This window comes from Pagrus major, chromosome 5, assembly GCF_040436345.1.
Source record: "Pagrus major chromosome 5, Pma_NU_1.0".
Taxonomy (NCBI): domain Eukaryota; kingdom Metazoa; phylum Chordata; class Actinopteri; order Spariformes; family Sparidae; genus Pagrus; species Pagrus major.
In genome coordinates, this window is record NC_133219.1 from 6365351 (window position 1) to 6392886 (window position 27536).

The 27536-nt window shown below is 39.1% G+C and overlaps 1 protein-coding gene across 1 annotated transcript in view; it reads left to right on the forward strand.

Moving 5' to 3' along the window:
- The first annotated feature begins 143 nt into the window (after window positions 1-143).
- slc15a4 (solute carrier family 15 member 4) overlaps window positions 144-27536 on the forward strand; it is a 40449-nt gene continuing 13056 nt past the window's right edge. Inside the window, exons 1-8 of the mRNA XM_073466943.1 lie at window positions 144-284; window positions 453-1074; window positions 4656-4948; window positions 5632-5773; window positions 6025-6105; window positions 10598-10778; window positions 16804-16962; window positions 22051-22209. Coding sequence (XP_073323044.1) covers window positions 502-1074; window positions 4656-4948; window positions 5632-5773; window positions 6025-6105; window positions 10598-10778; window positions 16804-16962; window positions 22051-22209 — 1588 coding nt within the window. The 5' untranslated portion in view covers window positions 144-284; window positions 453-501. The remainder of the gene's footprint in view (window positions 285-452; window positions 1075-4655; window positions 4949-5631; window positions 5774-6024; window positions 6106-10597; window positions 10779-16803; window positions 16963-22050; window positions 22210-27536) is intronic.

The following is a 27536-nucleotide window of genomic DNA, read 5'->3' on the forward strand; positions in this document are numbered from 1 at the left end:
GCAAACGGAACTAACTTCCAAATCACACGGATAAGGCTGACCGCGTTGGTTTAGTGGACACTTCCGGTACGGTTCACTTACAAATCGTCTCCACAGCTACGCAACTTGTGACAGCTTGTTGACTGAGCGGTGTGTCACGCGACAGTACTGTGACACACTGTTTTCTGTTGACTTCCAGTTCTCCTTTGACGAAGTATTGACTTAAGACGAGACAAAGTAAACATTTTAGCGCTGTGTTAATGGAGATAACCGAAGACCATTGGGACGTGTTTGAATAATTAAAGGTAATGTCAAACCAAACTCTTACCATGCTAGCGTTATGCTGAAGCTAGCTTACTTTAGGTCTGTTTAGTGGCTGTGTTGCATATGATAAGGAAGGGTTATTTGGGCACTGCTAGCTGTTCTCTCTGTGTGAACTAACTTGTTTAACCTCCTCTGTATTTTCTTTACAGGTTTGAACTCTTACTATACAAGAAGAACTCAAGTCACTGAAAGTTGAGAATGGCTAACAACAGGGATGCCAGTGAGAGCACCCCTCTTTTGGACTCTGATTCTGGCCACAGACCTCCACCACCATCAGTTTTCCAGGGAAGGAGACTGGCATGTGCAGCCATCCTGCTGGCTGAATCATTAGAAAGGATTGCATTCTACGGCATCACATCCAATCTTGTTCTTTTCCTCAATGGTAGTCCCTTTTATTGGGAGGGCACTCAGGCGAGCCAGGCACCTCTGATGTTCATGGGAGTTACTTACCTGATTTCACCATTTGGAGGCTGGTTGGCAGACGCATACCTTGGAAAGTTCTGGACAATAGCCGCAAGTTTGATCCTGTATTTTATTGGCATGCTGTTTTTCCCTTTCATTTCGAATGATGAAACCAGGATAAACCTATGTGGAGAAGAGATGGCATTTCCTGTGCAACCTGCTGAGTGTCAGAACAGTACCGATTCAAGCAATGTAACCTGCCCTATTCGTGCCCCATATTGTGGCCCAGTAGTCTACACAGGACTTTTTTTGATTGCATTAGGTGTGGGTACTGTGAAGTCCAACATCACTCCCTTTGGGGCAGATCAGGTAAAGTATGGACAGCACTTTCATATCACCCAGTGTAAATTAAAGAATGCAGAGAGGAGGTGACATGGGGTTCATTATAGAACCAGGCTGATATATTGGTTGGCCGATTATTATCGGCTGATATAGACCAATCAGAGAAAAATCAGTGTTGGCCTATATGTTGTGACATATCGACCAGTGAAACCTTTTTATTTTTATTCCATAATATTGGCATCGGCCCCCAAAAAATCGCATCGGTCGGGCTATACTTCGTCATAAGAATAAGATTTGTCTTCTGTATACAGTAAAATTGGGTATGCAGTGTGACATCATGTCAGACATGTGATGGGATTTCTGTTGCACCGTGACAGTTTATTTAGACATGCATTCCGTTGATCGCCATGGCCCCTTTTACGTATTTCCATTATAAAGTCGCCACTGACAAATCCTCTGTCTCTCTCTCAGTTACACTAATGTACACACACACAAACACACAAAAACAATGCCCGGAATGATACCTGCTACTAACAAGAAACACAACACATCTGTCAGTTTGGTGCCAAAATAATGGTAGATTATCTACAAGAAGCATTCTCAGAAGTAGAAAAGTTCATCAATGGGATCATTGTTTTCCAAAATAATCTAACCCAGCATGGGTAAAACCTTTCAAAGGGAACTGGCAGTGTGAATATGATTAGCACTTGATTAGTACGCACTACGCTTGTTACAAGAGTTTCACGTTTCTGTCAATGCTCTCTTTGATCCTGCTTGAACACACACAATACACAACATCAAGGAAAATCCATACATTGCAGGGAAATGTAAGAGTGAGAGACTACAGCAGCACACAAAAGAAGCAATAGAGGGAATAAATCGGCTCCATTTTGCCAGTGCTAGTGAGTGTCAAAAAGCCATTATGAAAAACTGGCAAAACAGGTTACTTTTTTATGAGTAGTTAAGATGTAATATGAAGTTCATCACTTAAAGGCACAATTTTCCCACTAATTCTCCTCCAGCTGAAAGTCCTAATTAAGTGGCAGTGGGAGCTGTTAATACTTGAAATGCGTCTGGTTCGAGTAAAATTGTAGATTGCCTGTTACGTATGGCTTGATTTCTGTCTAAGAAATAATTGCACCCTCGTGCAGTGTGAAAATTGCTACAGTCACTGTTGTGAGTGTTTTTTTAACGGAGCACAGACATAAGATTACAGTTTAAGTACTTCAACAATCTAGACAGCTTTTTAAAGTCATTCATCTGAGGATTGTCAGGATTATCTCAAGTCCATTTATCCCGATAATAAAAATTATTGTGAGTGTTTTTATTTTTTATTTTATTGAGATTCGCGATAAAATATTTTATCGTTTGCAGCTGATCTGTAAAATGGAGATTTTGGACATGAAATAAGACTGGATACAAAAAGAAAGGACACTGAATTTTTCTCCTTTTAATGAGTCACTGCAGATGTATTGTAATATTTACTCTCCATATTCTGTATTTGATGAAGGTTCAACACTGAAAATAGATGGTAAATTAAATGTCCTGTACTGACATGACAAAAGGTTTGAGGTAACATTAGCACTTACTCCGATTGATAATTTGTCAAGACTAAATGTACAGTAGGAGCCACAAAAGCACCCCTCTCTAAAATGTGTTTTAATGCAGTTTTTGGTAACGCATGGCAATCAGGTGGTCAGTTCGAGCGTGATGATTAATTCTCTAACTGCATTACACAGCTGCAGAGAGGAATGCCAGCAAGATTTATGCCTAGCATCAGCTTGTGAATGCCATGACATTATCTTCCCAGTAGTTAATTGTATCTGTACAGCTGCATCTATTGTGTTCATATATAAAAGACATACCCTCTTCATCACGCATTGATAACATCTTTTCCTCCACGGGGATAACTGTATGTGGAATGAATCAGTGCCATTATGAGAATAATATTATTTGCTGGCATAGATATTTAACTGAATTTATTGCTATTTTGGTAAGTTAATGGTGTAGGCTATCGTAGCAAATCCTGTAAGAATGCTCACAGTCAGCAGATAAATGATAAACCAAAAGTTGTTGTTTGTTTTGGTTATCCCTCCTCTACGAAAAGAAAAACAATATCACTTGTTGTCTTATACTTCTACCAGTTTCATGTGGCTATAGACATTCCATGCAATGATGGAGCTGCAAAAAGATGTCACTATTAGGGTCCAGTGAGTTGGATACAGGGAGACCTATTGGCAGAAGTTGAAAATAATATTCATCACCTGAAACTCGGCTTGACTTGGTTTGACTCTGCACATCAGCCCAGCGCGGCAGCGATATGCATTTTCATTACAACAGGACTTCCTGCTTGAAGGTGTGACTTTAACAGATGATGAGCTTATCTTGAGTAGTCATCAAAGGAACGGTTGTAAATGTTCTTTCTCCCTGCAGTATTATCGAGGAATAGACGCTAACAAAGCTTCACTAATTCCATTTTAAAGGCTCAATTTGTGAGAAGGTGGACGGCCCAACTTATGAACTCAAAGCATTGGTATTTGACAAGTTGGGAATAAGGCTCAGCAATCAGCTATCTTACAAATTGGACCTTTTAAACACGTTTCATTTCCTATAAATTCTTCACAGTAAAAGTCCCCTGTTATTTAGATATTTAAAAAAAAATTTCTGAAACAGCTGAAAGCAAATGAGATGAAACAGTAAAATAAAGCAGATATCTTGAAGTACAAAGAGGAATACTGAAGAGAACCTTAACTTCAAACCACAGAGATTCAGCTAAAAGCCTCAAAAGTACTGAGAGCTGACACACAGAGACTTTTAAAAATGTATTTTTCTTTTATCTTGAGGTGGACAAGGTGGGTTGTCATGGGTCACTGCAGCCCACTCGGTGCAGCCAAAAGTGCCAGTGGAAAAGCCCCAAAAGAATTGTTGTGTTTTCCTTACCTTAGAATGAGCCTTTTCTATCTACAGAGGGAGTGGGTCCTCTTACATGTGTCTGCCATGTTGACTGTCATTTTTCTACAGAAGCCTAGAACGGACAAACTAAACACTAACTCTAGGGAGGGACTTTGCATTTTACATTTCACATTTTAGCAGCCAACGCTAGGGAGGGTCAGACGAGGGGAGTTCAGTTAGTTGCAATCTACAACCTTACTGGTTTTGCAAAGTAACTAATAACCAAAAGTTATCAAATAAATGGAGTGGAGTGGAAGTATTAAGTAGCAGAAAATGGAAATACTGAACAAAGTACCTATGTGTTGAGTGAAACTTGACGTTACATTTCTGTCAGTTTCAGCTTGTGATCAATGTTCCTCTTTGTCACTGCAGTTTGCCTTTTCTCTTACTTTTTTGTCAGGATTTTTCAAGCATGTATTAATGACCAATGCAGCTACCATTTAAATGCATAAGATTTGGATTTTCCTCATGTGACCGGGCTTCTTCTGTAGCTGACATATTCTGCTAGTTTACTATCAAACTGGTCTAACACATAGCTGTAGTGATGTTCAGAGCTTAAGCTCTTTTCTATAATTGCTTTAAAATTCTCCTGTATGTTGTACCAACTTACAATTGCATGATATTTTGCGGCCATCCTGCATTGTGTGCGCTCTTAGGTCAAAGACAGAGGACCCGAGGCCACGCGAAGATTCTTCAACTGGTTCTACTGGTGCATCAACCTAGGAGCCATCCTGTCTCTGGGAGGAGTGGCCTACATCCAGCAAAACATCAGCTTCGAGCTCGGCTACATCATTCCCACTGTGTGCCTTGGGATCTCCTTCCTTATCTTCCTTCTGGGCCGGACTGTCTTCATCACCAAACCTGCTGATGGCAGTGCCTTCACAAATCTGTTCAAGATCCTGGGCTTCGCCTGCTGCTCCCAGAAACCAAAGGAGACTAACCTGCTCCGGTGAGAGTGGCATGTTACCTTTGGGTGTCGTTTTAGAGCGCTTTATGTGGTGATGGGAAAAATACAGCACAAAACTGTATTGTCAGGCAATAAAAGTGGTGATTCATTCCTTCAATGACAAGTAGCGCACTCAGTAACTGTGGTGTAGCAAAGCATTCATCCATCTCAATGGCAAGGCTCTTAGCAAGTGTTTTGGTTCATGGCAGAGTTCTGTGGCATGGGGACGCTCATCCAGCAGATTATCAGCCAGGTGTTGTTGGTAGACTCTTAAGTTAAAGCCTTGTTTGATCCCCCTGAATAATTCTTTTTTTCCCGACTGGTCCACTCATTCATCTTCATTCCCTGTGGTGAAAAGTTATTCTGAAGTGCTGTAACTTGACTTTGAACCAAAGTAGTACAATTGGTTCAAAAATTTGACATTGAATATTTTAAGTTGGCCAATCCTGCAGCCTTTCAAGAATTCTTTATTAAGACGTATTCTCCAGAGATGGGGATTATAGGCTTTAGAATAAAGTTTTTTTCCTATCTCTAGAAGTGCTGTTCACAAGAAAGGCTGCTTAAGTCTCATACTTAAAGAGTTTAGGATACAATATTTATTTATGTGTTTATTTTAGGTCACAATCACTTTGAAGTTTTATAGAGTATTTTAAAGGTCTTTTGATCTTATTTTATTCCCATGAAAGCAACAAGCCAACACTGCTCGACAGCGCCAAAGTGACCTATGGAGGGAAATTTCCAGAAGAGAAAGTCGAGGAGGTGAAAGCTCTGGTGAAAATCCTCCCAGTTTTCTTCGCCCTAATCCCGTACTGGACTGTGTACTTCCAGGTAAGATCATCCCTTTTTAAGGTGAAACAAACTGTATGAGCCTTGTCACACATAAGATAATAAATATGAAGAAATTGAATATGGCAATATGAGCTTTCCAGATGGAGATATGCAAATGCATGTGTTAATATGAGGAAAGATTATTTTCTGTTTCAATATTGGAGACAAATGGTTCTGTGCCAGATATCCTAGTGATCATTACACTGAGAATTACTTCATGCTGAGACCCTAATCTCCTTATTGTGTTGCAGATGCAGACAACCTACATCCTGCAGAGCCTTCATCTGAAGATCCCCGGTAGTGCCTCGAACAACACTGCTGAATCCCAAAAGGTAAACTAAAGTCCAACTACCTGCGATGCCTGTGGCTTGACTTTTTGATTTGTCATTAAGGAGCGGCTGTATGATTTCATTGAGTTAAACACACCATTTTAACCAACCTGCCACCACACAAATAGATGTGAACTAGATTTTACTGCTAAAACTAAAGGAGTCAGTAGGTCACCGACGCACAATGGTAGACAACAGCTGGAGGCTGCAGCAAAGATGGTAATGCTTTGGGGATTAAGTGAGAACTTGACTTCACAGACTAATACCTTGCAGATCAGCAACCTGGCTGTGATTGTCCCCCCAGAGCAACACTTCCAGCTGATTCTTCGTGACTAGTGTTGCTGTTTCTCACTTTGACAGACTGTTTGTTGTGTTCTCGATGACTGAAACCGTCTGTTATTCCATGCAATACATGACTCCTCAAAAACCAAAGTTTTAAAACTGAGCAAGCGTACTGCTTTGTATGCTTGTTCGTCTTTTTGAACAGGCACGCTTGAGGTGATAGTGAAGTGCACCGACTTCAAGGAAATGTGAAGTGAAACCTCTGCCTGTAAACCACACAATCTAACCTAAATATACACATACAGTATATTCTTACATTTTACAATAATATGCACTGAAATTTGTGACACTGTGAAACTGTCTGACGTAGTTTATTTACTTATAATCCACTGTGTTTAACTATGCTTCACAACTCTATTTTTTTTTTCTTCCCTTCACATACTATTTAGTATCATAACAAAACAGAACTAAGCCTTTTCTGCTACTAGCGCAGACATGTCTCAACATCAAAAGGGAAGTGAGATTAGAGAGATCTGTGATTTGCTCCCTCACCTCACCTGACACATTTCAATGACTAAGATGAACAAATACTGTCTCTTCAAGGAAACGGAGCCCACACTAATAATAATGATAATAACTGGGAATGGGAGGCAGTAGTGAATGTGTTGTAATTAGTTTTAATTAGACTTGGTCCTGATATTTCTACTCCACCTGTATTTCATGTCTCCATGTAAATGATATTTGAATTAGTTGTGGCTTGAATTGCATTTACATTTACTTTCTCTTAAATTCAGCTTTATGGTACCCTGTGATAGGGCTGCACAACGTTGAAATTAAACAGCTCTATTTGGAAATAATTGATCATTGTCAAGTAATTGGGGTGATTTTGAGAGGGAGTGCATTTTATCAAACAACCAAAAGAGGCCCCTGTTTGATGAACTGATCAAAAATTAGCAACAAGCATCACCCCCTGTATCCAAATAGGCTTGGGCCGATATTCGATATTATTGACTATCACAATACTTTTCAGATTGAATATCAAACAGCTGTGTGATTCTTCACCTGAGAGGAACTGCTCTGACTGTATTTAAATTTTAAAATTTTAATTTATTACAGTATTATTTGGCCAGCCCTCTAGAGTTTCGAGAAAAGAGAACCAGTGACAGACTAGCTGACAGATATCGCCCAAGCTTAATACATAACCTTTAAAGGTCCCAAATGCCAAATTAAGTACCACTAATGGTCGCAGCTCAGCACCAGCATGTTAGACCAAAACAAATCTGCGTGTCAGCCACACCTTCCCTTCGCCCCCCTTGCACTCCGCCCTCTCTACCTCCGAGTTCTCAGTAGCACACAGGAAGGAATAAGGTTAAACTTTTGTGGATGATGTCAAGTGACAATGTAAGTACATTAGGCAAGCGGGAGGAAATACATATTGGCTTATTTTGCTTTTGTAACTAGCAAAGTTGGGAACGAGAGGTGGATGCTAGCAGGTGAAGAAAAAGTGTGTGTGTGTGTGCGTGTGCACATTCTGACTAATGCCACTTTTGGGGACAAACACCAGAGTCAAGACCGCATTTGCATTAAATGACTCAGTAGCCCAAGTCCACAGTTTTCCCACACACACAATACACACAACCCTGCTCACTGTGTCTATTTAGAAAGAGGGCGGTCCAACGGTCCAAAAAGCAGAGAAGCTCAGTAACAACACACAGAGAGGGAGTTTGACGTCACTCTCTGCTCAGGATATCTAGCTGATAGCTGTTTCCTGACATCTACTGAGGCTGAATGTTGTATATTGGACCTTTTAAATTAGAGTAAAATATGTAATATTAGACAGACTGCTCTTGCAGATAAGTAATGGAAAACTGTGTGAGTTTTCCCTTTGTATCAAGCAGCAAAAAAGTTGTAACAGGATGTGATCGCCTTACTTGACATTGCATGTCCTGTGATGTCACTACTGCGTGTGTGCATGCTGCAATGTCAATGTTGAGATGCTATATTGTGCAGCCCTACCCAGTAGAGCCCTGCTCTGGAGCCCGAGGGGCCCGACAGCCCGACGGGCCAATTACCACATCATTACCTCGGACACGGGCCTGGCTCGGGCTTGAACGCAGCAGCCGCTCTGCCCCTCCCACTCCGCTGCACGTCACTCACATCATATTATACTGATCCCATTTGCGCGTCCAGCCCATAGGTCCCACCACAAACATGGACAACATAAAGAAAAAGATTGAAGATGGTGAACAAAATAATCAATTAAACAACCCCAAAAATGCTTCAAACACTTTTCTAAATAATCTTAATATTGAAAGGAAACGAAATATACCCACTTATGCCATTAAAAGTGCTCAGATAAGGTCGGAGGTCTATAACTGCACATATATGTGCAGTTGTAGACCTCCGACCTTATCTGGGTATATTTTGTTTCCTTTCAATATTAAGATTAAGATATAATGAATATAGCTTAATACCACGCTAGAAACCCCAATTAAACTATTTTAATGTCTACAGGTTGTTATGGGAGGTTTTAAAAAAAAAAAAAAAAAGTCGGGCTTTTTTTCGGGTTCAGGCCTGAGAAATCTGAAAACCTGTCGGGGCGGGCTGGGTTGGGGCTCCACCCCCTCGGGCCAGGGCCTGGCCCGGGCCCAGGTAATAGGCCCGTGCAGGGCACTACTACCCAGTGATCCATATAGAGAAGTGGTTGCCAACTTTTTTGGCTTGTGACCTTTATATTAAAAAAATCAGTCACTACCCCTTTTTCAATAATAACACATTTTTAACTGAGTAATTTTGACCTTCTCACATGTGGTACCTGAAGAGCTAAAACTACCCTGTAAGTAACTAAAAAATAATCATAGTTTTGTCTCGCATTAATTATCTTTCTTAGCATTTCCTAACTTGTTTATCATGATGATAAACACTAACCTGGGCATCAGAATATATATGTATATATATATATATATATATATATATATATATATGTACATATATAAAAATATATAAACACAGTGTATATATAGCAATTATTTTGATAAATATTACGATTGCCTTATGATTTACAATTTTTGTGAATTATGTTTTTTGCATCACAATTTCACTGAAAAAAACTATTAAAATTCTGATAATGTGACAAACAAACATTTTTTCTTACATCTAGAGAACAAGATTTATAGTCTAGGGCATCACTGCAGCACTACACTATTTCATTATAATGCTGTTTTGTCATATTTTACCTTTATCAAAAAATTGCAGCTTCTGCGATGTGGATGTTTCATTTATATTCAGTGTGATCTTGATAATATTTTGTTTATATGTGCAGCCCTTTGACATGTATATCATAGGTTTGGGGAAGTAGAAAAAGCAGAACATCATGCCCACCGCTTACCTGTTCCTGCTGGGACACCTCTGTCGTTTATGTTGGGTTTTCCGTGGCAAAGAGAAAGTCTCACTTCACATTTTCTATCATTTTGAATATGATAATGGGCAAACAAGGGAGGAAAACACTTCTTAAGGAGCTGCGTATAAATTGCCAGCGGTGACTCCAAGAAATGGAAATTCAATTTGAGAATAAATGATGCTATCAGAAGTGTTAAACCAGAGACCCATCAGGAGCTCAGATGGCACTTTGGAATTTGAATTGCAAAAAACATCCGCAGCAGTTTGCAGTCTTTCATTGCTCACTCAATGAGATGTTGCCGTGTAGATACTTTGTATGCTCACAATGGCCTTTCTCTCTGATTGTTACGTCTTCCACTCTGTTTGCACAGTGTAATTATTCCTTTCATAGATTGCACTTTATGGTAATGGATTCAGATTTGTGCTGAAAATGTTAATTTTGAATTAAGTCAGTTACCTTTTGTTTTTTATGCCACTTACATATTTAATATGCATGTTAAACCAGCTCTACTTTTGATGATAGTAATAACATCAACAATAATTCTACTATTTACTTTCTAATAATTGATATTACTGTGCTGTCTTTTATTTGGATTAAATAAATATTTTTCATTTCATTATGTTTGGTTTTGGCCACCTGGGGGTGCCAAAGCAATATCAAGCCCCAAGTACACACACTCGCACACACATGCACACTCATATGGACACAAACACTTGGTGAACTGTATTTGAATGCACTGACATTCTCCGTAGTTGTCATGCATTGTTGCCTTTTGCACAGTTATACCTCATTTTTCTCCCCTGGATCCCCCAGATGACGTTCCACTTCCCGGCCGCCTGGCTCACCATGTTCGACGCAGTGCTCATCCTTATGCTGATTCCCCTTAAGGACAAAGTGGTGGACCCCATTCTGAAACGGCGCGGCCTGCTGCCTTCTTCCCTGAAGAGGATTGCAGTGGGGATGTTCTTTGTTATGTGGTCGGCCGTGGCAGCGGGTGAGTGCACTAACAGACATGTCCTCTCTGTGCTCTCACATAAGTAGGCCAGATGAACACTTATGAAACAACAAAGTTAGCGCTTGTGGTAAATGCCACATGCAATTAGTACTTCCAAGGCGAACGAGCAATGCAGCTTTAGTGTTACATCTACATAATTAATTCACTTTAATTCGAAAAATTCTTTAGAAACATGGCACTAATATGTCAGTTCCTCACCCACAATGATACAAATGTGGCAGGCAGTATGGGGAATATTGTTGCTTAGTATCTAAGTATGATTAACAGATATTTGGCTAAATCCTTCGTTTTTACTGTCTAAATTGCCTTTAGTGTGTTGCTTTGTGTGAGACTCAGCAGATGGTCTGTCACAGATGTATTAATTGCCCCTGAATAAAAACATCACTTTTCATCTGGAAAATGGGAAAAAAGCCCTAGAGGTTTTTTTTGCCCTGCAGAGCACAGGGGGAGCTGTGGCATCTCTCTTTTTGGTCCTGATCGACTGCACCCGCATGCAGTAGCGCAGCTCAGTCCTATTCACTTCCAGCCTATGGATTTCATTGGAAGTAAAGTCTCAGCCAGGTCTATCAATGGGTGCTGCTGCTGCATTGATACATCCAGGCTAAAATGTTTTGAGGGAGACAAGCCTGGAGGCAGGGAGAAAGCAAATCAGTAACACTCTTGAGAATCAATGCACAATATATTTTCTGCAGCCACTGCCCTTTCTCCTTCCTCAGATGCACAATACACTGGCCACTTTGATTATGAGCATGTTATGTCATTAGTGACCTTTTAGGAATCGACTGGTGTGCGTCAACCTGTTTGCCTATTGACTGTTAAACATGCACTGAATCAAATTTGACAACAATTTTGAGTGGTAAGTTTATTAAATACTTGTTCATGCGATAATAATATCAGATATGATTTACATGTTGCCAAAAAAGCAATTCTGTATGTGTATCCTGCATGAGCAACCCCATGATTAGACTTGCAATAGGACTACTGGAGCCATCAAATAAAATCAAACTTACTGTATATATCATGTTATATTCACAAACTGGTAATTATCTTCATCCTCATAAACATAATAAAGTAATTGAAGTAAGAGTTCACCCTAAAGTTTCACAGTGAAACAGTGAAACAGTGTTGCAGCATCCTCCCAAACAACTGAAGTAGCTGGAGACTTGTTTTAAAACATAAACAAACAACCAAACAAAATGTAAAATGGCTCCATACCGCTTGTGTGGCATAATCCAAGTTTCAGGAAGCCCCGAGATCCCAAATTAATTTGAAAAGATGTTATTTACACCCTCGATGCACAGATGAGCTCATGCGCCAACTTCTGAGGAACACTGACGAACACAGTGAAGAAAATGGTGTAAATAATAATATCTTTTAAAATCATTGTGGGATCTCGGGGCTTTCAGAGACTTGGATTATGGAAAAACAAGCTGTATGGAGCCATTTTACATTTTGTGTGTTTTTTTTTGTTTTTTTTTTACATATTAAAACAATTCTCCAGCTACCTCAGTTGTTTAGAAGCATGATTCAGAACTGTTTTGCTGTGAAGCTCCAGGAATGTTGATCAATCACATGACTTTCCATCGGCATGGGGGTGAATAGATTATGATTGAGGTTTCATTTATAGGTGAACTGCACCTTTACTTTTTTCCTCTTTCAGAGTCATCTGACAGCAGCATGTGTAAAAGACCACATGGTCAACAGACAAATACATGGATCTAAAAGAACATGTTTCATATATAGTTAAAACTTAAAGCTATTTAATCAGCTCAAATAAGTCAACATTCTCAGTGGCTGATTTAACCAGCTGTACAGTAAATTGTGTGTGTGTGTGTGTGTGTGTGTGTGTGTGTGTGTGTGTGTGTGTGTGTGTGCGTGTGTGTGTGTGTGTGTGTGTGTGTGTGTGTGTGTGTGTGTGATCTATATGCTGAATGTATGATGCATAGATTAAAAGAAATAGACCCATCTAAACATCTGTGTGCTGCTGTTTTTATGGATACAAGATTGAAACTGGACTAGACTCTCCTTCCTGTGCCTTACTTTTTATGGACATGGTGAAGAAGAGATGAGAAAGTTTGTTGACTGAGAGTCTGAGAGTTATGAAAGCCTGACTGAGCCCATCAGAAACATCCTTTTCAATCAGCCCGATGCGCTAAAAGGTCTATTTACCAAATCTAATACGTCTAATGTGTTCGGTTTAAAGTGATATTTTCTTTTCAGAAGACATGAGCAATCTTAGGAGGAAAGGTGCTCGAACATGTTCATTTCTGATGTTCAAAAGCCATTCAGGTATTTACTTTTCCATTTGGCTTCTTGAAAGAAAGTGCAATCCTTGCATTTGAATTCAGACTCAATAAATTCTGAATATTACAGAAAGCAATTTTGAGTCCTGGGAGTGGAGAGAAAGGGTTTATGATGGTGCAGCAGTGTGGCCATTGGTCACAGAACAGTAGGTGCATACACAACTAGTGTTCAGCACAGTTTTGACCTGGATTTAAGAAGACAAATCAGACGTCTGGATCAGATCTGTACACTAATGTAGTTTGTAAAATGAGCCGCAGTATTAATGATATTGTATCTGCATCTTATTTGAACGATTATTCATCCAGGAATAATTTGCTGAGCCTCAGTGCTGTTTATCCTCAGCACTGCCTTGCTTCCCACTAATTCAGTTACACACATTGACTCCTGGGAGCTGCCTGACACTGTTAAACTACATTTCCCTCAGCTGGGTTTCTGTGGGTCCTCGGTGCTTATCTGCATCTGTCCACTTACTGAAATCATGTTGTGTTCAGAGACTGACAGATGGGCAGTTGGGAATAACCAAGTGTGGCATCTTTTGCCCAGAGAATAGCCAGTCCAAATCATTGCATTGTCAGCCTGCCGCTCTTTGTCCACAACATCGGCCACACCACTGCTGTCAAGAGTTAGAATCAATTTCATCACCATGTGCAAGAAATGTGCAGGAGTTTGTCATGATGACATTGGTGCAGCGATATTTCACTGGCTTTCGTCGGCTCGGTGACACGCATGGCACAAGGAGGTCTGGACCTCCCATGCAGTGAAAAAGGATGGCTGAAGACATGCTGTCAAGCGGACAGTGTACTGTTTTCTGATCCCCTTTTCATTTGTGTCCAACAGTCCTAGACTTCAGCCGCATACTGAAGCCAGCTCTGAAAAGCTGCGCTGACATTGCTTTTGAAGAGATATTTTTTTTATCACATTCTTTTAACTTTATATACTAATCTGCTTTGGTTACAGCTCAATGGCTTTTAGGTGTCCAGAACCATCTCTTTCTTTTTCTTTTTTTTTATATGAAAGCTGGAGGAGAGTTGCCAAGGATCACACTGGGTTGTTTGATGTGTGATGTTTAGAAAGAGAAAAAAGCAGGGATGTGTGTTTCTAGTGAGACTTGCTCTGGGCAGCCCAGTGGCCTCACTGCCTGAGATGGACGCTTGGTATTATAGGATAGCCGGATTACAAGGCTGCAACTCCTCTCAAATACAGCATTAAGTGTAGTTATGATAGGAGGCTGTCTCTGGGAGTTATCTGGAAATAGCCGCTGGTTACATGATAATAGCTATCGAATAAAGCTTGTAGGAGGCGGCGGCAGTTGATGACAACTGCTTGGCTCGTATTATTGAACCGTCTGCACTGATCCATTCTGAGCTGCCATAATATGGAAGCATGCAGATGTGATCTTAATGAAGTGGTATGGTAGCCTTTAAACTAGCTAAATGCTTAATGGGCTGTCACTGATTCCTCTAACTCTAACAGTGTCCGGCTGTTTGTTTGTGTCATGGCCTTTAACGAGAATTTCTTCATCCTGACTGAAATATTCAACCTTCACACTATGCCCAATTTATATTTTTTTCTTTAGTTTAGTATATATATGTTTCAGAATTATAACTCATAAACAGTGTTGCGGAAGCAACTTTGAAAGCAAGGCTATGCATGCTACCAATTACTTTACACTGAAAGAAGTTGAACTACAACAAAGCTACTCAAGGGAGGAATCGAGTTTGGTTAGCCAAAGCTACTATATATAAAAGAACAAAGTGACATTTTCACAAGAGCAATTCCTGAGGGGGACACTAGAACTAGTGTTATTATTTTTACTAACAAACACGCCGTCACCCTGCAAGCTAAGAAATGGCTCACTGCTTCATTTGTTACTGTAAACGCTTGTTAATGTTATTGTGTCTCGCTAGTAAAGCTCAGCTAACCACTTGCTAACATATGTGTGAGTGAGCTGTTTTTCAGTGCAGAAAAATTTTAAAACTAATTGGTGATTATAAATGTGTTTTTATTGTATTCAGTGGGAGCAGTAAAGAAAAGGTCCAACATATCCTTTGTTTGACATCTTACTAGAGGTCAGCAACCAGAGACAGACTCCAGAGGGGGTAGGAGGGGGTTTGTATCCCTCTGCCCCCGGTGGGATTTTTGCCTGTGCACATGCCTTTCAAAAATGCCACTCCAGTTGAGTTTACTGGCAAAAGTGCTCACAAAAAAACCATACATACATAAACAAAAAAAATATATATATAATACCCCACTTATCAGTCCAAGGAATGTTGGCTCTGAATTACATTCGAGAAGCAATGGTAAGCTAAATAAAAGATAATTATTTTATTGCCCAAAGTTGTCAGTAGTTTCAGCAGTTAACTACACAAACATGGCGAAAATGTAATGTGACTACTTTAATCATTTTGAAAACCCACGTGTTCAGTGATTTTATCTGCTTTATTATTGCATGTTTTACTCTCCTGTGTGTGTCCTGTTTTTATTGCTTTTAGCTTGTTTTATTCACTTAATTATTTTGTTTCGTTTTGCTCAGCACTTTGTAACTGTGTTTAGAAAGGTATTGTATAAATAAAGTTGTTTATTATTATCATTTACTATGCAAATCCAGATTTAGCTGAAGTTCCGGCAAGACACTGCGAAAAGTAGTTAAAGTGGAAATAGACAACTTTTCAACAGTGTGGTTGTTGGCACCTCCATCGCCAAGACAGCATTAGCAACATGGCTAGTGCTGTGAAGCCTGGCCGCTTTCCAAAGCAACAAGCAACTGTAAGAATCCATATTTGACCTAGAAACGATGATCTCAGTGCTATAAAAAGAGCTTTGTTACTTATAGATCTAGTAGAAAGAATGCCAGTTTTAAACTGTCTCAAGTACTCATGGTAAACAGACTTTGACACAACTAGGGTTGGGCGATGTCTGCTGAATTGGCATATAACGCTGTCTACAGTGAAACATCGTGATGGACGATGACATCGTTGTTTATGAATTATGAGGCAGCGTGTCCCCTCAGTGTTGTCGTAAGGCAGCAGTTGTGTATTAGCTCACCACTGTAGCCACCGCTGTTTCCCACCATTGCTCTGACATGAATCTCCAACTGTGTCACCCTGTAGAGGAAACTCCCGCTACCAACGACATACATCCCTATGCCAGGTTGTCTGTAACTTGGCTTTGTTCAGCCTCATATGCATAAAACAACGTTGGCCGACTAGCCAAGCAAGCTAAGCTAAGAAAACTGTGTATGATAAAGGCACGACTGAGAGAAACAGCGGCCCGCGGGAAAAGAAACGCTGATGCCACAAATTTAACAGAGGCATTGGGTTAAAAAACAATGTCTCTTCCAGTTTTGGTTACACAATGGTGGACAGGCTTCCTTTCTCCATAATTGGAGCTTAATTTTTCCTTGAAAAATCTAACCTGGTGGCACAGTGAAAGTGAGGTCTGTCTGGAACCAAACTGTACTCAAATAGTGTCAGCTTTCTACAGCCATTACACTGTGTAATCAGTATTTATTTCAGAATAAATTCAAGCAAAAAGGTGGTCTTTTACCAGCTTAAACTTCTAATAATGTAATAGAATGTAGTCCACTACTCACAGCGTGTGTTTGTGTTTTTGTGTTTTACGACAGTACTTTGTCTGTTTTTGCTTACATTGCCTCTCAGCAAACTGCTCATACAAATTGTTTCTTTATTTGACCCCTCAGGTATCTTGGAGACCAAACGCCTGGAGATGATACAATCAAATGGAACCATTGACCAGGTGGTTGGGAAAGTTATCTACTACGCAGCAGATTTACCCATATGGTGGCAAGTGCCTCAATATGTGCTGATAGGAATCAGCGAAATCTTTGCCAGCATTGCAGGTACATTTGCTTGACATCTCCTGTGTCTCGTTTAGCACAGCGGTTAGGCAGACATGATGATTCAGACTAACAGTGAAATACAGTACCCTCCAGTGAAGAAACTCATGGCCAGTGAGCCACTCTGAAGGGATTGTGGGGCAAAAACTGTAGTGTCCATTCTTCTAAGCAAACTGCAGTGAAGACTAATGTGTTAAACCCTTTTTGAGCAGTTTGTTTGATTCATTGCCAGACTACACCGGCTTAATGTGTTTGCGGGTTGTAGTCCAGAGTAAATAGCCCAAGAAGTCGATCGATAGTTGATTATCCTGATTTTTTCACACCACGGCAAGACACTGTTCAGTAATGGCATTTTATAAATAAGGTGTGGATAAAGTAACCTTTTGAAGTTGAAATGATGATGACAGCCACAAACTAGCATCTCTTCCTGTGCTTGTTTTTCAGATACAGTAGATACTAAGACGAATATGTACCATATACTGTACCATGTATCCCGAGGGTATCGTCACCGTGACAACACAATTAGCATCATAACATGAACTTTTCACCTCCATGTTCAGTCAGCTGTTGTGCTGACATTTACCTCTATGAACTTTAATACATACAGCGTATGAAACAGAGAGAGATAATAATACTGACAAATTGTACTGCAACACGCTGTAGTGCAAGTTCAAGTCTAAATTACCCAATCAGAATCCTTCCCCAGCTATTCATGGGGACATATTACACTTAATACACAGGAAATGATGGTGTGTTTAATTAGCAGTCCAGCACTTAAGTTATACTTAAATGCCTACTTGCCTACTTAAGAGGCATCATACTGTAGAGTCTAATGACTGCAGGTATTAAAATAATCTGCAGGTTGACAAATCTCTCACTCAAAAATAGTTTAATCTCCATTGGGTATTTGCAGCCAAAGTTCTAAAGCCATTTATATCTCAACACCTTGGCACAATAAACTTAAACTTTCGACATGTCTATTTAACACTTGTGAGTGAGTGTGACTTCAGTTAATTCACTTTTTTCTGATAGTTTTGTAGAAACCCTCCTCCCTCCACAGGATTCTATTACAAACTACACAATATTTACACCTTAATCCTATAGTCTCTGATGACGTTTGAGACAGGAGAGAATGTGGACAAACTTTAAAGATGACTTTATTTGTATACCACTTTAAATATTGATTGGATGATACAGAGTCAATAAATAACCAACAATTAAAGGAAAATCGAGTTTGATATTGAATTAGGCTTGGTTGTATTAAAAACTGTCGGGCCTTGGATGAAATATTCATTTACTGAGTGCCATTCTAGTTTAAAAATGGACTACTTTGGCCCTGATGCAGCATGCAATCTGTGATCTAACTAGTAACTAAAGTTATCAGATATCAGCTATCAAAGTGGTTCACTTTCACCTATAAAGACTTGAAAGGCAACACGCCATCATACATTAGCACTTTATTAAATTGGTCTCATAGTAACTTTTCAACACTTTCAAGTGATTACTTAATGCTCAACGTTCCCCGGATTAACACTGAATTTGGTAAAAATAAAATGCTCTCAGTTACTCTGCTGCATCGTCCTGGAGTACTTTACAACAGACACTCAAACTCAATACAATTGTTTCCATGGACCAATTTAAAAATATGATTTCCAGCTACTCTGCTTTTGAATGTAACGGTTTTTAACAATGTTTGTTTTTGTTGTTGTTTGTCTCTTTGTTCCTCTGTGCTCTCAACATGCAAATGAGTGGTAGTATGAAGTTGGAGAAAATGCAAAAACTGTAACAAGACAAATAATATACTTTTATCTATAATACTTAAACGCATTTCATGAACACAAAAGAAGCAGAAGGAAGAAGAATAACTTATATGGCCCCTTTCATAATAATAACATGAGATACTGTATATACAGATGGCCATCCCTTTTTCCTTTTCACAGATCATAAAAAGATTCAACAATACAAACTCGGATACAATAATAGTCATCCTAATAAAAAATATTACTCAGGTCAGCATTTCCCATTATTTCTTTCTTTATAAATATATATATTTTTATAAATTTAAATTGAATAATATTTGAGCAGCGTTTTATGTGATTGTCCAAAGAATTCCACAGTTTCACTCCATGTACTGAAATACACACCTGCTTTAAAGGTGATCTATGTAACAATTTGTAGCAATTTACATGTATTTAATATATTTAATTTCTTTATTAGCCATATTTGAACAGATTGTAACATGACGTAAAAAGTGAGACCTCCCCCGTCTCTCTTGATTGCCTATACAAGCCTCCAGACGATTTGTTGAAGTTGTTCAATGCTGGTGGACTGTGGATTTCTTTGTGAAGGACTCGGACTTTGTGCGACAGTCCAAAGGATGTGACCTCATGCACATTCTTGAGTGCCTCGTCTTCATGCCTTTCTCTGCTCCGCTAACAGAGAACATTTCATGTAGTATACTCTACTTAAGTACAGTACTTAGAAAATGTACTTAGTTACATTCCATCGCTGAGGAACCTCTCCCAGGGTCTGATGTGAAATCAAAGTTGTATCACTGTTGCTACTAAGATGAGTTGTTCCATTAAATAATCCGTCTAACACACATGCTCATCAATGTAAGGCCACCCATAATCCTTCACTGGAAATATAGCAGTGTTTGCTTTCCCCCGGAGAAATAGATTCCTTGTTTTTTTTCCAGAAAATGATTAGAAAGAAAAGCATTGAATCAAAGCAGGTCACAATAGTTCACGCTGGAACTGACAGCTACAAAACTCCTCTGATACTTTGAGGCTATCAGCTGAAAACTGCTCAGCAAGCCAGCTCTCATTTCTTCTTTCTCTCTGTTTGTGAGCCCTGACCTAAACAGGAAATGCCATTTCATTAAAAGCTATGGGAAATAAGGCCGTATTGCCCCAGTAATATAATAATGTGACAAAGTGAGAAATAGCTCTAATGTTATATCAAATTGCGGCGGCAAAATCTCAGACAAGAATGGAAACAACAGCAGCAATATTCTCCTTTATTAAAAGAGGGGACTTTGTGTCTGTGAGAAATGCACCGAATGTGATATAGAACATTGCTGTGTGGCAGCTGTGGCTTATTTTTATCCTATGCTTGAGTCTGCAGTGCACAACAGAAAGCCTTGTATTGTGTAGATCCATTTTGTGTCTATCTATCTGTCTGTATAGGTTTGTTCTCTGTCCTTTATGTCTTTTTCTCTGCAGACATTATAATGGTTTCAAGCCTCAATTATCTTAGTGATTCGAGCCTAGAGCCACGATTGAGTCATTTTAGTATTACTACGTGGCATGTTGTAGGTTCCTCTATATAGTGCTCGCTTTATTTCTATATCAAGACTGAAGATTGAACCATTAATATTTAAGACTTTTCTTTCCTCAGTACAGTGGAGGGATTATCTAGCCCATCCAGTCACTACTGGAACATTCACATTCGTCATCTTTAAATTTAAAATCCATGGATACTGAAATTTGTTTAATAAGCGTGAGTATTGTAAAGCCCTTGAACAGAACTCCATATTGCTCCTGTAAAACACTGGAATTCGCACAAAACCATCAGGGTCCCCATGAAAGTCAAATCCAGACATAACAAAGCTATAGGGATCCTTAAAATAAGCGTACTCTCGTCTCTCCCTCCATACCATCCCACAGGGCTTACCTCAAGGAAAATTGGCTGACAGAATTGTGACATATGTCTGGTTAGGAGGAATATTTCCCCTTAGTCTTCTTCTGTTTGAATAAATCTGTTTAAAACCTCCAGTGCCGTCAAACTTCCTTGCTGCAATCCCCCAGTCTTGTAGGACGTGGGGTAATTCTTTGCTCGTACATGATCCGAGTTTGTCTGTTTTCAGGCAAAAAGAATATGCAAAAAACTTCTGCAGGATGATTCCCTACGGTACTTTTAATTATGTGCTGCACTTTTGAAGATGTTTTTTTCCAAGGAAGAATAATCACTCCTCCAAGACAAAATATCTATATGCATTATAAATTCCATCCTTTTCATTTTTTTCTCAAATGATTATACCTTTTGGTCGAGAAAGGTCAAGCAGTTTGTCTGTGTGTGGTGAAAGCTAATGACTGTCTCTTTCATCTTTGGTGTCACAGACAGCTGGATTAATCATGACGTTACATGTTTGTCACACGTGCTTTCCCTTTACTATGCAGAGCCGTATCTGAGAATCCTCACCAACCTTTGCAATCCTCTGTGATATGCATAGCTATTGACCAGTGTTTGTTGCTATCAAAAGGTTAGCTTAGGATATCAAACAAATGTGTTGTTGTGAACTTCTGGAAAGGTCATTCATGTTTTCCACTGAATAATAACCTTATATTTGCCATGCTCTTATCTCATTCCTTATTTTATAAAGCTTTTTTTTGCACAGCCAGCACAGGTATCTGTAAGTAGACTGTTTGTCACATTAATTTGTGCAATGTCCCCCTCTAGAAAAGACTTAAACGGCAAACGTATTTAACCGCAGTTCCCTAATCTCTCCCGACAGATGTAGCTATAGGGCCTCATTTGAAAATCACATGTTTGAGGTGCCATGAAATTATCAATGTCAGCTTGCAGGCAGACACTTCTCCGGGCAGAAAAAGACACATATTTGATGTTTTTTTTTTTTCTTCCTCATCTCTCTTTTTCTTAGGTCCCTTGCCCATTTTCTCAGTTCTTTTATTTCTTTCGAGACACAGTAAATACTGAGTGATGTGTTTTCCAGAAATAAATGTTTTTTGGAGACCAGTACCAGGCAGAGTAGGTACCCAACAATGGCGCTGCAGACCAGTGCCACCATGGAAAATTCGCTGTCAAGCAGCTGCAGAGGAAGCCTTTTGGTCTCACAGACAACAAACTGAAAGGAAACGGTCACATTCAACAAAACCCATCATGTTACTTAGATGTTAAGCATAGATATCACTGCTAAGTGTACATGAATTTGACAGTATGTTTTCAGGCTACATTGCACTGTAACATGTGAAGCTTACTTTAACTTATCTTTATATTTTCACTGTTTTATACCCTGCATATTCCACAACAATTCACCAAATATCTGTCTTTTTACTCTGTCTTTTGCAGGTCTGGAGTTTGCCTATTCTGCGGCCCCCAAGTCCATGCAGAGTGCCATCATGGGGCTCTTCTTCTTCTTCTCTGGGATTGGCTCCTTCGTGGGCTCCGGTTTGTTGGCAATCGTTTCCTTGAAGGCGATTGGCTGGATGTCATCACACAAAGACTTTGGTAAGAGTTACAGTAGCTTGTACACTCCTACTATGTGCAGTCATAGTAGTAATCCAACACCAAGATGTAGAAAATGTCACAAAGTAAAGCAGCTATAATCTATATCATTATAATAACAACAGATGGAGGGAAATGTGATGTAATGTGAAAGGGGTTGCTCGTACCCACAGAGTATAATCACCTGACCCTGCTGTTTCTGTCAGCTCGCTGGAGCATTATATCTTACATTAAAGATAACTTTACTGTTTTGGTTCACCCTCACCACTCTCGTAGTGTCATTTTCAGCCTCTGCAGGCAGCTTTTTTCAACATAAAAGCTCTAAAAACACTACCTGCACAGCACCAAACAGACAAGGTTTGTTGGTGAACATAGTGGAGCATTTAGGCTAAGGAGACACATGTTTCCATCAGAGTTGAGTACAAAGAGAGCTGAAAGGAGAGTAGAAATTGTATTTTCATCAGGTGGTCAGAACCGCACCTTCAAAAAATGACAATCTTTACTGTGCTTGCTGGATGTGTAAAGAGGTTCCATCCAAGTTCACCATAAAACATCACTTATTGCAGGTTTAAAGCTTATCATTGTTTTAAATGTAATCCATCATCATTTTATACCACTTCACATAAAAGTAGTGACATTATCCTGCAGGCATGCACAAATTGTGAAGTTCTGGGCCAGTGCCGCTACCAATTTATTTTGCTTTTGTTGTAATTTATTCCCCCTCTTTACCTCTACTTCTTAAGGAAAGTTAAGAGGGTTACATTCTGGTGCCAAGTTCTCTTTAACTTTTAAATAGGGGCAAATCATCCTGGCTGGCAACCTCACAAACTGTCATGGTTCGTGCATGGTCCAAAACATTATTGGTATCCATTTACGGAGCATCAGTGATATCGGTAAGGTGTGTGGGAATAACCCAGCCAAAGCCTGCTCACCCTGCTGCCATCTTGCAAAACATACAGAAGTATCTGCTGCTGTACCACCAGACTACAGAGCAGCTTCATTCCTCAGGCTGTGAGACTCCTGAGCTCCTCCTCAATACATCATAAAAAATAGTTTTCCTTCTGTAGCATTCAGGGACTACAACCCGGTCTTGTAGAGTGACAGTTAAATGAACCTTGAAACTTTTTGTGCAAAGGAAAAAATGAAAAAATCACTGAGTGTTTTTTAAACAATTTAGCTCTTCATTATACTGTCTTTGAAAGAGCACAAATAGGATCATACAAATTAATAAAACAACCTTTAATTAACCTTCTTTCACATAAAAAAAGATTGTTTTTGTTTTTAGCCTCCTAAACAACAACGTACTTGAATAGAATTACAGAGTGACGAAACAAACAAAAAGCTTTGGGGAATGTGTTTGCCATTTTATGGACACAATGATTAATTGCTTGATCAATAAAACAGTCAACAAATCAATTATTAATTAGAACAATGTATAGTTACAACCCAATTACAACCCAATTATCATTGTCATTCCATAGCAGATGTAGATGTAACAAACATATAGTATTACATGAACAGTATGTTTAGTGTTTCACAAACAGACATGACTAGAACATAATCAAAGAAAAAGCTGGTCCTTTTTAAAGTGCTCTTATGCCAGCCTCTTGTTCTTCTACTGGAGTATTGAGTCTCCATTAGTGAATGACTTTCCCATTCAGGCTGCAGGAGAGCAACATCTGCCACTGCTGTCTGTGAATATATATAACCTTTATTTAAGCAGGAAGTCACATTGAGATTAAAATCTCTCTTATAAGTGAGACCCAGCCAAGACAGGGTCAAAACTAGCAGTATGAACGACATGACAAGACAACAACAATATCATCAAATCGAATCACAACAGCAGCAGTAAGTATAAAAAAACCAAACACATTTCATAATACAGTGCATGGACAAAGCCACAAGATGTAGGCATGTGTGAAACAACTGCAGCTGGCAATGACCACTTCCATTATTCTGCATTTAAATACACAAAAAAATGTGCAAGTGAATGTCATCTTATTTGCAGGTAGGCCAATACCAGACAAAAAGGCAAATAGCAGCCGATACAGACTTTTAGCCGACATATCGGTTCATCGTTGTTATCATGAATAAGGAGCTTTAAATGAATATTAATTAAGCAGCTCATTTGTATGTCGCTTTATACAGTATGAATCCTGAAGTTGCACAGATGGGACATTCCAGCGTCTCTGTGCGTGTTGACCCTGTAGCTGACATGCATGCAGTCTAACAGGAGTCCTCCTGCCGTTTAACTTTAAGAATGATGCTGCGCTCTTCAAAACACCTTCAGCACAGAAGTGATTGAGCTTCACTCATACAGTTTTCTTGGGGCTGTCCATAATCCTCCTGAATTGAGCATTACAGTTGTCAGGCCTGCTGTTAGTGCACTATTGACTTTGCACATTGACTGAATGTATGGACTCGTAGAAATAGAATAGTTAGTAATGATTCAGAATGAAGACATTAATTGTCCAGAGACATACCTTAAGAATTTTCATAGCTTGTGCTGATTTAAAAACCACTTAAAGACTTTTTTTGATTGGATGCAGAGGGTGGGGGTGGGGGCGGCAACACTCTGTGCCATTCTCTTGTTTGAAGAGTGTTTCCCATAATAAATAGACATGTCAGATGTACGACAAAAGGTTTGTGTAAATCTGTCCGAGTGGTAGGATGAATAGCATAGTGGTGGCAGCAGATGGATTGGCTCCCTAGTAAGAGGAGGCTCCCAACCCAGATGCACTTTTCCCTGAGCATGCGGTAAATAAGCCAACACTGTAAATTGTTTACACACAAACACCTAATAGCTCATTAATACAGTGTGCCGACAGGTCGGGAAGTACTTTTGATGATGTTAGCACTGGAAGATGCTTGGCACGCTTCATAAATCCATCCTTTTCTCAGCCTTGCGTCACTCGAGGGGTAGTTAAAGTAGAGCCGGATTGCCTGCAAGACTTCTTTTTGCTTTCCAAAATAAGTAATTTAAAAGGTGAGCTGCAGAAGTGGAACAAAACATCCTCCTGGCCACTGATAAAAGACACATAACATGAAGCTTAGCCACTAAGTGCACTCGGGAATCATGCAGTGTATTTTCGTGGCTTTTTTTTTTTTTTTCACATTTTGTTGCATGTTAGTTTTTTATCTCATGGCTCTCTAGGTGGAAAGGATTCAACTTATTTCCATGGCTGCAGGCAGAATGGTGTGCAGTAAACAGCATCTTGGGTGAGCTGTGCTAAGTCGTACTGAGCTGCACGGGCCTGAAGACAGATGAGCAACATTAATCACAGACTTGGGGTCTGATTACATAGCCCTGCTTCTCTTAAGTAAAGCTGTCCCTGGAGCGTTACATGGGGACGGCACTGCTTGTCTGGCATCACACTGGTAGATGCTGAGCTCTCCTGTCGTGCTGTTGGGCCATCTCTCATAATGTTAGACAGTATTGTGAAGTGTCACATGAGTCCATCCAGTTACCAGTTGGATTCAGAAACTGTGAAGTTAGTCTCAAATTCTTGGTTTGGTAAAGATGTCAGGGGAAAATAGGGAATGTCCACACCAGATACCAAATACCCAATTTTTTTATTTTGATTTATTTTGGATAAATGTGTTGTCTATTTTACAGAAGTCATAAGTTGGAAATTGACTATCCTTTTAATGTCTATTACAGCAAATATTTTATTCTTTGGTAACAATTTTACTCTTTAGTAACTATTTTATTCTATTCTTGCACTACATGACTCAGGGAAATGCTTCTTGCTTCTTGAATTTTGAATCTACCCCATGTAACACTGAACTCTGAAGATATAGGGTCATTGTGTAAGCCAAATAATTACAACATTCTTTTTTCCCTTCCTCGGTGAAACTTATTAAAGGGAAACTAATGGAGGACAGACAAAAGGGTCGGGGTGCAGTCAGATAACTGTAGGATGTTTTTTTTTTTTTTTACCATGGTGCCCTTTATTGTAAGCATTTGAGTTAGATGTATGTTAAAATTCCTTTATTTTTTGTTTTAGTTAATAATGTTGCTGTTTGCACATTTGTGGTTTTGTTAAGTGTGTCATTTTGTGAATATGTCAATGATATTTTGGTGATTGTCCGAATAATAAGGAAGCTATATAGGTTGCACAATGAATCGAAGTATTATCGAAATCAAAATATGGCCAAATGCAATATGCAAATCAGAGAAGCTGCAGTTCTTTTGTAAAAGGTAAAATGTGTGACAAAACAGCACTATAATCAAACACTAAAGTGCTGCAGAGATGTCTTGGGTGAAAAATCTTCTCTAGATGTAGAAGTAGTAGGAAGACATATTTTTTTGGTATAGACCCCAACAAATCTCACATAATCAAGATTGTAATAGTTTTTTTCAGTTAAAATCAAAATTAAACAGCAAAAATGAGAATTATCAGTAATCGTGACTCATTAAAATTATAATATCTGTCAAAATAATCAAATAATCACATAAAATAATTGTGCAGCCCTGGAAACTTTGAGGTCCCATTGCAGCTACTCTGTAACATATTGGTTCAACTATGCTGTGTCATCATTTTGTGCATAATAAGACACTTTACAAGCAAATTATGAATACGTTTTTCATTAGAAATACAAAGCATAATTTTTCAGATAATCCTTAATTTAAATGGCATGCACAAGAAAAATTTATAAAGGCTAGAACTGTAACAATTATTCAAACTGATTTAACAGTGTAGTCCAGATATATTCAACTACTTTTTCCTCCTTTTCCTCATTTTACATTCCCTATGTCTTAAAACATTGCACTTTTTATTTTTCTCCACTTTGTTTTTAGTTTTTCACAACAGAAAAAGAAACAATACAGTACAGGAAAAAAAACAATGTACCTTTTTAATCCTTGACGAAGGTTGTCAGTTTAATTCTTGTAAATTCCCCTCTGCTTTAACAGCTCGGGTTGAATTTTTTAAATGAAATAAGAGTATTATTTGTGATTAGCAACAGACATAACTGATGAGCCTACTAACAAAATGGTCAAAGGGCCGGAATGAGGTTGTTAAAGGACCGCCATTTGAACAGGTCTGTAAGTCGATTGGGCAAAAAACTTGATTGGCTGTTGTGATTACTGATTCATCACTTTTTAAGCAAAAATATCACTAATAATATTATAGTCGACAGATTAATCCATAATGACATTAATTTACAGTGTTAGCTCAATTACAGTCATTCCTGACAAATAATTGAGTTGCCAGCCTTTGAGCAACAATATGAAACATCTGTGAAAACATGTAGCAGAATATGTATGCAATACAACAGAACATAGCCAAAGAAAATCGTGCTTCTTCAAAGTCCTCTCATGCCGCTCT